The following is a 13,345-nucleotide window of genomic DNA, read 5'->3' as shown; positions in this document are numbered from 1 at the left end:
TCTAAATATAGATATACATATTGTACCAAAGTGAGAACAATCTCTCTTCTTGTATTTCACTATTTTGACCCATAAAGCTTTCTCCACTGCCTAATTGCATCCATCCTACACGTGACTCTACTGCAGTTAACTATTGTATCTGGCATCAGATGTAACTCTAAGCCTTCTTGATTTACTATTTTAAACAATACTTTATTTTTATTGTTAGATAACGGTGAAGAAGATGTACTGATAAACTGGCTTGCAGGACATTTTGCAGTGAAACAGCACATTTCCCTGAAAACTGCCGAGTTAAATGCATGGATCTGTGAAAAGAGACTCTCTAACTTAATGCATATATAGATTCAGTGTAATGACTTTCATGTTGTTGTTCTGACAGACAATATGACGCAGCTTGGCTGTAGAGTGGAGTTGGTTTACTTTGGTAATTGCGGTGTTACCGTCTTTAAATATATAGACTCAGAGATTAATGACAGGTTTCACTCTCCACAGTCACGTGTCTATAAACCAATAGATCTGCTGATCTAACAGGAAAGTAGCAATCAGCTTTCTGGCTGCTCCGCCCATCTCTTTGTGTGCGCCCTCTGAAGCAGATGCTCACCAGGCAAATCTCTGCCCCCCTCTTCCTCTCTTCCTGCATGTGAAATTACATCTGTCTCCCAACACAGAAGATTTAGAATGATTTCTTACTCATGATTTATATGATCGATAAAGTTTATTACAGCATTACAGTGAAATAAAAAAAATATGGACCTAAATATTTATTACACTCTCACTGCAGTATTTCTATGAATCGAAATTCTTGTACAAATCAGTGTTTTATTAAAAACCTGAATGCCTGAACAAGTTATCTCTTTTTATTTTATTTTTTTAAATGCTCATCAACATGTTGAAGCAACCAGTTTGTCTACATTTAGTTTAAATTTCCCTGCAGCAATGAAAAAAAATACATAACCAGAGACTTTAAGAAACATTTCCATAGGTGATCAGTTCAGATTAAACTCACTGACACAGGTCCAGAGACTGGGCGACACCCCCTCAGCAACAGCCGGTTGCTATGGGAAAATGTGCACGGTTGATGAGTGGTTGCTGGAAGTTGTGAACAGACAAACTGCAAGCAACCGCGGGGATCTGCTACCAAACAGCTGGGGTATATACACAGTTGGGAACACACAACCACTGGTTGCTAATGCCTGGCAACCAATCTGTAGGATTACCTGGGTGGGGCTTTAACCTCTGAATGAAAAAAAATGTCTGTCATCTGTATGTGGACTGTTCCCGACTTCTGAAGAAGCTTTCTCCTTATGACACATTCACTGGTCAACCACAAACTTACTGTTTGGTTTACGCTATCAGCTATAATTTTTTTTAAAAGCCACTAATAAACACAGCCACTGACCAGAAAAAACTAAGAGGGGTTGTGAAATTGTAAAACTTTGTAAACATATGTTACTTTTATTACATTGATTATAAATGATAAGAAATGATAAGAAATCTTTGCACTCATTAACATATAAAGTAAACAGTTACAGTAAATCTGAAACCTTTCCAAAATGAATTCTGAGTGTTTCCAAACCTGCCGACAATCTTCAGTCCGGCTCATAAACAGGAACTTCTACTGTCACGCAGCACAAACACATCAATCCGCCAAAATTTAAACTGAAGCACTGCTGCTGTGGCTTCACCACAAACCCACATAACTTCCTCTTCCTCTGATGGGACAGAAATCCTGATGCTGGGATTGCAGCAACATTTGTCCTTTAAATCATGTGACCTGAAGGTCTATATTTGATGTCATCGACACGGCCCCCGTCTCAAAGTGACATCGTCAACAGCGATCTGTCCTCTTCGTCCAATCCTCCGCTCGGCCTTCAGCAGCAACTGCACACACACACACACACACACACACACACACACACACACACACACACACACACACACACACACACACACACACACACACACACACACACACACACCCATCATCATCAGCTTCACAAACTCAGCTCAGCAACAACTTTGGGTCATGTGCGTCTGCCTCACCCTGTCCAGAGATTGTGTTGTCAAGTTAACATGCGTGTGTCTCCAACCGTGCCCACCTGTCCTACTCCAGAGGGCGGGGCCATACCTGCAGCAGCAAAAAGCGTTACTGAGGCGACTCCAGCAGGAGTTAACAGTCGTGGCACTTGACTCGAGTACCTTTGGTCTCGTCCCTTTTTCCTGACGAACAGCTGCAGCACGCCCACGTGATGCCCCGTCAACCAATGGGAGAAGGAGAGACACAGGTCACCATGGCTCCAGGAAGGGACTACCTGGATGGCCAGTCGAGCACCACGGATGCTTGTCTGTCCCGCCTTCAGCTCGGGGACAGATAGGTACCACCCACCTGAGACACATACGATCATCAGAGCAGAAACTGAATTGAAACTAATTCTACTTTTCACTGGGAACGCATCATGTCAATCAGACATCCTTACTGAGACATGAAAACATGTGTATGTGTGTGTGTGTGTATGTCTGTGTTACCTGCAGGACTGTGAACTGTCTCCCAGTGTAGATCTCCCTCACTGTCAGACATCCAGTCACAGAGTCTGTGACTGAAGCTGCAACAGAGCTCCCCGACCTCTACGATCAAAGAAGGGAAACAGGAACGCTACTAAAGTCACCAGCTGGGGGAAGTTTGATATGACCCTGTAATCTCCTCTTTTAAACAGGGAAATGAGATGTGTCTGCTTTGTTAAAAATATGAATATTAACCTCCTTTATCACGCAGTGTAACCGGTGCTTACCAGGATCGTCTCTGGCATCTTCCGCGATGTTTCCCAGCTCGATGTCAAACTCCCACACATGGTTGTGACCGGGATGTCGAGGGACTGCAGCGCACACACACAAATAAGTAAACGATCAGTTTATCCGAAATGTATTATTTGGTTCATGCTGATATTCAGTATTTAAAATGCTTCTGACCGCCCATCAAAGACATTCAGTCTATAAACCAACAAAAGCAAACACACCAGCGCATATATTAAGTAATTACTGAAATTTTTAAAAGAGAAAAATCAATGTTACTCCTCTTCAACCGACACACAGGCTTTGTATACAAGCATGTGAAAACCAGACTGAAGTGCAAAGTTTGCAGTTTTTACTTTGTTACATATCCTAAATTTTTTTAATTGTCTAGATTAGCATGCAAAAACGGGTTTCATTTTTCTATCTTTGTTTATTTTCATGAATTTTTCACTGGAAGACGTCAAACTAATTCACTTCTTTGAATTATTTTGGCTTAGTAACAACGTAATGAGATAAAAATCTTGCTTCAAGACCTCCCAGTAATGATTTACAAACATAGACTTTTTTTGTTCAAACTTTAACTCACAGGTAAGAATACTGGAGCAGTGATTAGCACTACTGCCTCACAGCAACACCATCCTGGGTTCGACTTCACCGTCTGTCTTAGAAGAATCGTCTTTTTTCAAGATATTTTCTCTCAAAATGAGAAAGAAGCATTGACAGGCTAGTTTTGAATTTTTTGGGAATGAGTGTTTCAACACTTCTTTTAAGATATTCCTCACATGTTTAAAAAAAAATTTTCTTCTTTTAAGAAATCTTACCAGGTGTAATTATCTTACTGCCAGATTATTTCCCTTGATTATAGTCTGGATCTTCTTAATTTAAATTTTTTGTTTCTCATATTAGGTAGCTAATTTTTGCGTTTTGAGAGGAGGCTTCACATCCACCATGGTCTGGGTGGAGCTGCTGAAGCTCTAACTGGCAGTGTGAAGCTTTATAAAACTTTAAGTAGACCAAACACACTAAAACATGAAGGTTAGCTTCAACGCTATCGTATCTTCTACGTCAGCGGTCCCCAACCTTTTTTGCCTCACGGACCGGTTTATGCCCGACAATATTTTCACGGACCGGCCTTTAAGGTGTCGCGGATAAATACAACAAAATAAAACTAGTACCGGTACCAAAAAAAAGAAGATTTATTCATAACACACGTGAAAAGACCCAGGAAAACCGAGTTAATGATAAAAACGATAACAAAATAACGCTGAAAACCGATAAAAACCCTGAAAACCATACATTTCACACCTGAGCCTCAACTCTCGCGGCCTGGTACCAAACCACTCACGGACCGGTACCGGTCGGAGGCCCGGGGGTTGGGGACCGCTGTTCTACGTGACCTTCTTTTGTTTTTGACTGTTTTTTATATTTTTTATTTTGTTACATTTTCTCAAATGGTAAATGGCCTGTATTTGTATAGCACTTTACACTACATCCAGTCATCCACCCATTCACACACTGGTGATGGCAAGCTACATTGTAGCCACAGCCACCCTGGGGCGCACTGACAGAGGCGAGGCTGCCGGACACTGGCGCCACCGGGCCCTCTGACCACCACCAGTAGGCAACGGGTGAAGTGTCTTGCCCAAGGACACAACGACTGAAACTGTCCGAGCCGGGGCTCGAACCGGCAACCTTCCGATTACAAGGCGAACTCCCAACTCCACGATCGCCCAATGCTCAATCGAGCATTAAAGTCAAACGAAAATAGAAATTTCTTTATTTTTGTAATCAAGTATTTCATGTTAAAAAGTATTCTAAGTGTTTCAATTGATATTACTGTGAAATTCATCAACACACCAATTAATTCAACGTGTTTTCTTTTTCTTTCTGCCTTAATATTAGAATTCACACGAGTGTTGGACTTTATTTTTTCTTTTTCTATTTTTACTGGTCAATATTCAGACCTTTTTTTATGCATCTCTCCGAAATTACAGACACTGAGTCACTTTTGCGTTGGGGTGAGTGAAAAGTTCAGATTTTAATCTTTAATAGTTTTTGAGAAACTGATGATTTCAGTGTTTGAAAAAATGTCCTGAAAGTTGATGAACTGGCTTAAAAACAATCTACAAAAGTATTTGATACATGAAGCTAACATTTCACAGCAAACATTTTATAACATTAACTTTGTACCTGGCCATAATGAAACACACAGCAACAAGAGCGACTTCTTCCCAATTAATTAAGCTAGCAACAGTGTGATTGGGCGAGCTCATACTCAGCAGGTCCGTGGATGTGTGCTGTGTTTGTGTGTCCTTACTGTGCACGTCTCCTCGCTGCTTTTGTGTCACGTCTTTGTTGATCTTGTTGTTCACCGTGGTGGTTTGCAGCGAGGTGGTCGGCAACACTGTAGTGATTGTTGTTGTTGGAGGAGGAGGAGAAGAAGGTGTCGTCTGGGTTGTAGTTAGCAGAGTGGTGGGTGAAGTTGAACTTGCAGTGATGGTAGTAACATATTTTGTTGTACTAGGAGTAGTAATAGCAGAAGTGGTGGACGGAGGAGGCGTTGTGGGAGTTGTTGTATCCATTTCAGTTGTAGTAGTAGTAGTAGTAGTAGCAGCCAGTGTTGTTGTCACAGTAGTGGCAGTAACTGGTGTAGCAGTGGTATCAGTTGTAGGTGTTGGAGTGGTGGTCATAACATCAGTGGATGTAGACAGGGGGGTTGTTGGGATGGGAGTAGTGGTGGGCCGGCTTGTTGTGGTGGTCGGAGGAGATGTAGCGGTAGTGATGATGGTGGAGGTCATGGGAGTTGTAGTTCTTGGTCTCTGCGGTTCTACCGTCACTTTGGGGATGGCTGTGAGTAAAACAAAGAAAGTGAACTTTACTGCTGCCTCAGAGAAAAACCTATAGGTAAGTATACACTAATATATAATATATATTACTGTTGTCAAACAACTAAAATATTGAATCAGATTCATCACAGGGTTACTGTGGATTAATTTTGATTAGCCACAATTAAATATCATTCATTTTTATTCTATATTAATCGCATTTCATTTTGCATGAGCAAACAGACTCAAGAAAAAGGGAAGATAAACGCACTTAACATGTTTATTGAACAGCTTGAACGTTCATGTTAACAAAAAACTCTGTAAACATTTATCCACTCTCTCTCTCTGTCACTCTTGGGGAGACACTTCAAGTCCTTGAGACGAGGAACCAAAGCTATGTAAAGAGCATGTTCTCATTGATATTAATAGGTCTGCAGTTTGTTGCAATCCACTTGGCAATTGTGTCAGTCAATATGTCCGAGGTAAACTTACTGAGTCCCCGATGCTCCATGAGTGGTTTGTCGCAAGCTGGGTGACGCATTAGCCAAAGTCCTAGCAGCATCCCAGACTAATGTATGCTTCGCGTCAATGTGATATTTTAAGCTGCAAGTGCTTCGGTGAAAAGAAAATTCCTTCTTGCACAATGTGCATAATGCTTTATGTCAGTCAACTGTTCCATCTTGTTATTTTTTAATACTCAAATTTCCCATTGAGAAATGTGCGTTTATCATCTTCCATATTGAGTTGATTGGTTCAACTGCCCGTTATTACCAGATCAACTGCCTATTTGCGAATGTGCAAAGGTAACTCTACTTGGACAAACTGCGCGAAATGTGTTGACTGAAACATTTCAGGGATTTTGAGTCATTCTGTGCTCCAGATGCGTTAATTACGTTAAAAATTTTAATCGCGTTGACCGTGATGGCGGATTAATTTGCGTTAACGCGTTAGTTTTGACAGCACTAATTAAAACATAATACTGTAAAAGATTATGAAATCCAACCTCAAAGGAAAAAATTCCCATGACATATTGCACTGTGTCATTATTTATTTAAATCCAAACCAGAAGCAGTGTGTGAAGATATGACAAAGCCAGTGTTCATTATGTTGTTTCAGCCCAAAGTGGAGCTAATTATATGCTCAACACCTTTTTAAAAGTTTTGTGTTTTTGGTGGGGAAATTTACAGAAGCGAAGCTGAAGTTCAGCTCAGACTTTGAAGCAGATTTTATCACTGAAATGTGTCTGACTGGTGCCTGCAGTTCACCAACACCTGCCTCTCATCTGTCCTGAGTAGCAATAAAAGAGTCAGAAGACAGAGACTGAAGGAAGGTCTAAGAAACTACTGAATCAACAGATCTAAACTTTTTTCCATCATTTTATTTTACCGTGCTGATTATATGATTGTGTGAAATGCAGCATACAACTTCAGATGTACTCGACAGATTTCTCTTTTTATTTGAAACAACAAGAAAAGTCTAAAGAATAAACCCTAACCTAACCTTTTAAGAGACGGACAGGTGTTTATGACAAAGAGCTGTTTTTACCTTTGCAGCTGCCGTCTTTACACCTGCACTTTGGAGACGATGGATTCAGAGAGCAGAACGGACGAGTGTCCTTATCTGGTAACAAAGAGAGAAACGATGAAGAAGCGCCTTCTTTTCCTTTTTTCTTTTAATTTCTAACAAATTAAACTTCATTCTGATTAAATCTGAAGAATAAGTTATTTACAACACCAGAAATCAGTCTGAAAAAATGTATTCAGCTAACAAAGCATATTTTTATGGCTAAAACAGCAGATAAAATATTCCATTAAAACAAGCAGCAACCTCCAGAACTAAAAAATAAAGCCAGCATGGAATTGATAGACTGCAGTCCCTCTAATGTCCACTTGAGGGCCCCCCAAACTCAGTCAGTCCCCACAGACTCAGATGTTAAACTGTCCAAACTTCACAGCAGACTAAACATGTTTACAGCCTGCTACAAAAAACAAAAACCATTTTGGTCTTTATAGATCATTCGAAACAGGCAGATGTAGCTGTTAGCTGTCCTAGGCTCCACCTCAGGTAACTAGAGCCCCTGAACTGGACCTGTGGCATGTTTGTGATATTATGCTGTTAGCATATCGGAACATTTTACATGTAATTGTCTGAACGCTAATACAGCTGCTGTGAAGTTAATTGTAGTCAACCTATCTAACTATGGGTTAGATAGTTAGATAGGTGTGATGCACCCATACAGTCTTGTGATGCTGCTTGCAAACCACATACGCTAGCATTGACTGATAAGTTAAAACTTCACCTTCTTGTCCAAATATGGTCAGTTCCCCCCAAAAAATTAATTAATTAATTAATTAATTAAAACAGCAGGGCAGTGGCTAAAATGATAAAGAGGAGGCTTCTGACTTCACAGTGGCTTTATTCATCTTTTATATACAGTCTATGTACAGCTACAGTGACTTAGAAGGGAGTTTTGTGAATAGTTAAGACATATTTATGTATAAGAAGAAATGAAAGCTCTGTAAAATCATATTTTATTTTATTTTACTTTAATCTCCAGGGTTTTAGCCTCACCAATACAGGTGTACCGCCCGTTGATGTACACGAGTCTGAAGCCCAGGTGACATTTACAGATGAAGCTCCCAAAAGTGTTCACACACTTTCTGTGACGAGGACACACGCCTCCGCCCAAGAGACACTCGTCGATGTCTAAACAGAAAGAAAAAGGTGGAGGACGAAAGATGATCCTGCACTTTTTCATCCAGGAATTTAAAAAAGCAAGCTAACTTACCGATGCAGGTGCGTCTGTCTGGACCCAGGCGTAACCCTGGCGATGGACAGGTGCATCGCACTGCCCCTTTGATCATCTCACAGCCATACTGACAGTTGGCATGGTAACAGGTTTGGGCATCTGCAAGTGTACAGACACCGAAAAAAATCAAAGTATGACTCACAGAGAAAAATAAACAGGACAAAAAGGATTATAACGTTTGTCTTTATTAAGAGACAACTCATAAAACACTCTGCACAAGAAAAACAAGTAGACCTCATAAAGCTGGTGACTGCACTGTGTTTTAGCTTATAGCTCACACTGAACACGTGCATAAATACGTCTGTGAAAGGGAATTGAACGGTCGATGAGTAACTCACTCCTGCAGCTGCCGTCTGGCTGCAGCGCGTACCCGTCCACACAGTAACACTTGTAGCTGCCTGGCGTGTTCATGCAGCGGTGTTTGCAGGGCCGAGGCTTCACGCCACACTCGTTCAGATCTGAAACTCACACACACAGAGGGGGTATTAAACATAAAACTCCTCCCTGTTTTCACTCATCTTGTCAGCCTGCGGGATTAACCTTCAACCTTAAGCCCTGAGCGTTTTAAATAAGTGTGTGTTTGTGAAAACACCTCTTGCTCTGAGACAAAAAGTGCATTCCAGGTGGAACAAATCACCCACTCCTCAGGTAAACACCTGGTTTAACCCTTTATTACCACAGGCCCAGTAGCAGGGCCATTTTACAAGTGCTCTTTAAATTTCCATTTGTGCTACAGACAAACTTGAATCATCTTTGGAAAGGAGAGAAGACGAGCTTTATGCTGACAGCTGATTTATCGTGGCAGCACAGAGGAAAATCAGCTCCAAATAGATTTTGCCATGTGCATTTCACATTTTGGGCTGGAGAGAAAACTGAAATGGTTCCTGAAAGAAGAGAATTATTTTGTAATTTGCAATTTTGTGTGTTAAAGGGTTAAGTTATCTAAATAAAAGGAAGACAGAGTGGTGTGCTCTGAAGTGTTGGAAAAACATCTGAGTGTAGATAAACTCACTGAAGCCATCATAAGCAGGACGGTCGTCGTGGCTTCAAAGGGCTTTTTGAGGTCTCTCAGTGAGTGTCCTCTCAAAGACTGAAGTCCAAACACACACGCTGTATGACAGAGTGTCTCTGGGGGGGTCTCCAGATGCTGTTTTATGGTCAGGATATGAGTCATAATGAAGCCTCTAATCAGGACATTAACACTGTGTGTGTGGGTGGAGTAGGCCTCAGATTAGAAACAGTAGTTAGAGTGTGTTTGTGTGTTTTGGGGGTCTTCAGGTAAAACACGCCCTTGCAGGTCAAACAAACATGACAGGAATGCATCTGTTTTGTTCCTCAGAGGCATGATGGGCAATCTGATCTCTGTTAAACCAGGAGTCCACATCTGGACCAGCTCCCTGCAGATGTGCTGAAGAGTTCTCACTTTGTGAGCTAACTTTATGAGCAATCTCCTATTCTGTCAGGTTATTAAAAGGCAGTTTTATCTTAATTTAGAAACACACCTGTGAGGTTCACTGCTGCACTGCTCATGCACTGAGGTTAATTTAGAAGCAGATCCACAGTCTAAGTTTTAACATGCATGAATATTAACATACAGTTAGGTCCAATTTGTTGGACAAAGACACAGCTTTTATACTTTCTTCTTCTGTACACTACCACACACTAGCAAAAATCACACTAGCAAGATGTGACTGAAGTACAGACTCCCGGCTTTAATTCAAATGGGTTTAACAAAAGTGCTCAGGAATCACAGCCATTTTTACCCAGATGACTGACATCAACTCCTTGGAAGGCAACCACCAAACAAACATGAATGAATGACTAAAGGCAAAGGGTTCACAACAAGGTGCAAAACACTGGTTAAATTCAAAAACAAGAAGGTAAGATGAGACATTTTTATCAGAATGATGGAGGAGAGAAACAGGCCATGATCCAAAGCACCACAGTATCTATCTCTGCCTTGGTATGGCATGGCCAGTTAAAGAAAAAAAAAAGTTTAAAAAAATGTGATATTCCTTATTAACAGCAACACAGCATCTGTGCATCACTCATATCTACATGTAACCCCTCCATGTAATTACAAATGCATAAAAATAGAGAAGTTGGTGCAGTTTGAATGGGTGCGTCTGAGCCTGGTGTACTCTGTGCTGAGTAAAAAGACATACCTTGGTTGCATGCCTTTCCCGTGTATCCTGGGTGACATTTGCACTGGTCTGGTCTCACACACTCTCCATGTTTACAGCCCTGCTGGCAGTGAGCTGCACACACACACAGAGGGTGTTAACATACACTGAATCATGTACAAACATATGTCAGGCTGACTGGCTGCAGATCAGTTTTCAGTCCTAAATGAAATAACACACTCCGGTCTCTGCAGCTGTTCCTTCAGTGTTTAAACCCTGAACAGATTCACAAAAACACACTTAACGCTGATTTCCTTCCTTCCAAGCAGCTGCTGGTTTAACAAAGAACCATCAGTCAACATAGTCCAGTTTATTTGTCGACTGGTTTCCATCACCAGTCTGACTGTGATCCCCCATAGAAACAAATGTAAAATTTCCCTAACCAACATGCTGGTTTTGCTCGTCACATCACCGTGTCTACTGCAGTCTTCTATATACAGTCTGTGTCTTTAACAGCTGTCAGCAGTCACATTAAGTAGGTTTAAAGGAAAGTCAACTAGCTGATCAGTTGGTTAGGGAGGATTTTACACTGACTTCACTGAAAGGAAGTATAAATGTGTGTCCTTACGTTCACATCGCCCCCAGTCCAACTGTTTCCAGCCCCAGCAGCACTCCACGCTGTTTCCATAGCGACAGAGTCCACGGGACAGCGTGGCCTGGTCTGCCCAGCTGCAAACATACATGAACACACAGCATGTTTGAGGATCATATCATGTCGTTAGGTTTGGGGCGTTGTGGGGGGGGGTGTTGCTGCCTGCACGGGGTCATGTGACCTTGTGGATGAACAAAAATCCAATCAACTGTTAGGACAACAAGAAAAGACAGAAACAATCTGAGGGAGAAATATGACTTGAGGCTTTAAAAAAACACTCTGTGGCTCCACGACTTTTTTATGTCGCCTGTACTAGTTGAGACCGGCTGGAGAGTGTGTGTGTGTGTGTGTGTGTGTTACTGACATCTCCTGTTTCCTGGTGCCTGTCTGAACATGAAATATATCAGCCAGAGAGGAGGGGAGGGTGCTGTGCGTGCTTTTTTTCCACTCCCTCCACATACTTTCCCCTCTTCATCATGTCCTCCTCAGTGTTCCCATCATCATTCCTTGCTAGTTATTTTTTAACCCTGGTTTTTCTTCTTCCTTTCTTCTCAGGTCTCTCCCCTTAGAAATGAATTCACGGTTTTAGTTGCTGTCTTTTAGTTAAAATGTTCTTTAATTACACAGACTTTAAAGTGTTTGACTTATTTGCCTTTTCTTCAGCACTGCTTCTGAGCCACAACATTTAATTAGAAACAAGACCATGCAGAGCTGTTAGGAAGGAGACGCTCGTGTTTTGCACAGGTGTGCGTTACTGTTGCTGCCACTGAAAAGCACCAGGCAACTGAAATGTATCATTGTGAGCAAGATTATTTAGAATCGTCTGTTTACATTTGTTTTTAAAACATGTTTTCAAAGAAATTACCTTAAAAAAGCTTAACCAGATAAAAAGAAAAACAAATTCCTGACCTGTCGTGGTCCAAGCGCTCGCCCCATGTCCACAAACAGAAGCAAGACAGGAGAACTATGGTCAACATCCTGCGGTTTTAACCCGGGACACTAACACTAGCACGGCCCGGGTTAGTTAAGCAGCTCGCTCCAAATATCTCGGACTTCGGCAGGGAACCGGTACCTGTGCAAACTTACACAGTGCGTAAAATACAAAAAACGAGACATTCAAAACTGCAAACATGCAGTTGGTTAAGAAAACGGCTCATCAAAAGTGCAAAAAGCCGCTGAATCCTCGTCAGTGAGTAAAACATAAAAACAGATCAAAAACGACACGTAGCATCACACCGCTGCGATGCTAAATGTGAGAAAAATGAAATAAAAGCTGCTAAATCATTGCGCTTCTCACTGCCCTGCGCGCGAGCCACGCGCAAGAGAAAGAGAGCTGGGAGCGTGTCCTCGCGCGCTTGAATTGGACTGTGTGGAGTCGCGTGCCGCGGAACAACCCGACAGACATTCAGACAGCGCGCGAGCAGGAAGTTTAGAGTGGTTAACACGAAGACGGATTTGTTTCTTTAACCCCCCACGCGCGCGAGCTCTGTTGGTGCATAAACACAGATGGACCGTAGGCGCGTGGGGTTAATCATTCACGTCCGTTTTCATGAACATCTTGCACCAATCAGAGCCTTTCACTTGATGAAGCTGTTCCCTGTGACGTCATGTTCTTAGGTAGTCAGGCGCGACCAAAGTTACAATGTTAATAAATAATTACTGATACTTTTTTTCTCACTGCTTTCGCTACTACTATTATTATTGACGGTAGTACTAGTAATAACAACAAGAACAATAATAATAACAGTGTTATTTTGTCATCAACATTTTAACTGCTGTAAAAATAATTTAGCAAATATGGAATAAATAAAATATTTTCAGTTGAATTGTGTCACATATAATAATATTCAAATTCGGATTTTTAACAGTTAATATTGAGGCTACAACATACAGTTACAGAAATACGGTTGACACTGTGTGATAAGAATATATAGTTTGCAGTTTATGACCCTCATATATGTATTCATTGATAAATAAAAACAAAGGGATAGCTCAATGAAAATACGGCAATTTTATAATAGTTATGTTTGAAGTTAAATGACCTCATTAGTGATAATTAAGGATGTGGTTCATGTTTACATTTAGCTGGCACAGCCGTCAGGAGCTGGCTGGTTTGTTGTTTTCTTTTGGAGATTACAGTCTTTGT

General features: G+C 41.3%; 1 protein-coding gene across 2 annotated transcripts; it reads right to left on the bottom strand.

Moving 5' to 3' along the window:
- Window positions 1-700: 700 nt before the first annotated feature.
- On the bottom strand, window positions 701-12,764 carry LOC116335909 (nephronectin-like). 2 transcript variants are annotated; one of them, XM_031759690.2, is made up of 13 exons: window positions 12,109-12,762; window positions 11,176-11,276; window positions 10,590-10,682; window positions 8,763-8,882; window positions 8,404-8,523; window positions 8,187-8,321; window positions 7,161-7,235; window positions 5,108-5,638; window positions 2,790-2,873; window positions 2,527-2,625; window positions 2,200-2,386; window positions 2,044-2,128; window positions 701-1,881 (listed from the first exon to the last, which is right to left on the bottom strand). In XM_031759690.2, exons 1-13 carry the CDS (start codon window positions 12,174-12,176, stop codon window positions 1,795-1,797), a joined length of 1,785 nt encoding a protein of 594 aa, XP_031615550.2. In that variant the 5' UTR covers window positions 12,177-12,762; the 3' UTR covers window positions 701-1,794. The 2 variants fall into 2 exon arrangements, 1 of the variants encoding a protein (XP_031615550.2); XR_005609864.1 differs by lacking the exons at window positions 701-1,881; window positions 2,044-2,128 and having other exon boundaries at window positions 2,246-2,386; window positions 2,527-2,623; window positions 12,109-12,764.
- Between the last annotated feature and the right edge of the window lie 581 nt (window positions 12,765-13,345).

The sequence above is a fragment of the Oreochromis aureus genome, linkage group 3 (genome assembly GCF_013358895.1).
Source record: "Oreochromis aureus strain Israel breed Guangdong linkage group 3, ZZ_aureus, whole genome shotgun sequence".
In the NCBI taxonomy this organism is placed as follows: domain Eukaryota; kingdom Metazoa; phylum Chordata; class Actinopteri; order Cichliformes; family Cichlidae; genus Oreochromis; species Oreochromis aureus.
The sequence above is the reverse complement of the archived record's forward strand: the minus strand, read 5'-3'. Positions and strand labels throughout refer to the sequence as shown.

Excerpts from the sequence above, each read along its gene's own strand:
- LOC116335909 (XM_031759690.2), bottom strand. The coding sequence starts at position 12,176 with ATGTTGACCATAGTTCTCCTGTCTTGCTTCTGTTTGTGGACATGGGGC. Across the intron at positions 10,683-11,175 it reads GGACTGGGGGCGATGTGAAC|CTCACTGCCAGCAGGGCTGT; the intron begins GTAAGGACACAC and ends GTGTGTGTGCAG. Across the intron at positions 8,524-8,762 it reads GCCAGACGGCAGCTGCAGGA|ATGCCCAAACCTGTTACCAT; the intron begins GTGAGTTACTCA and ends GTACACTTGCAG.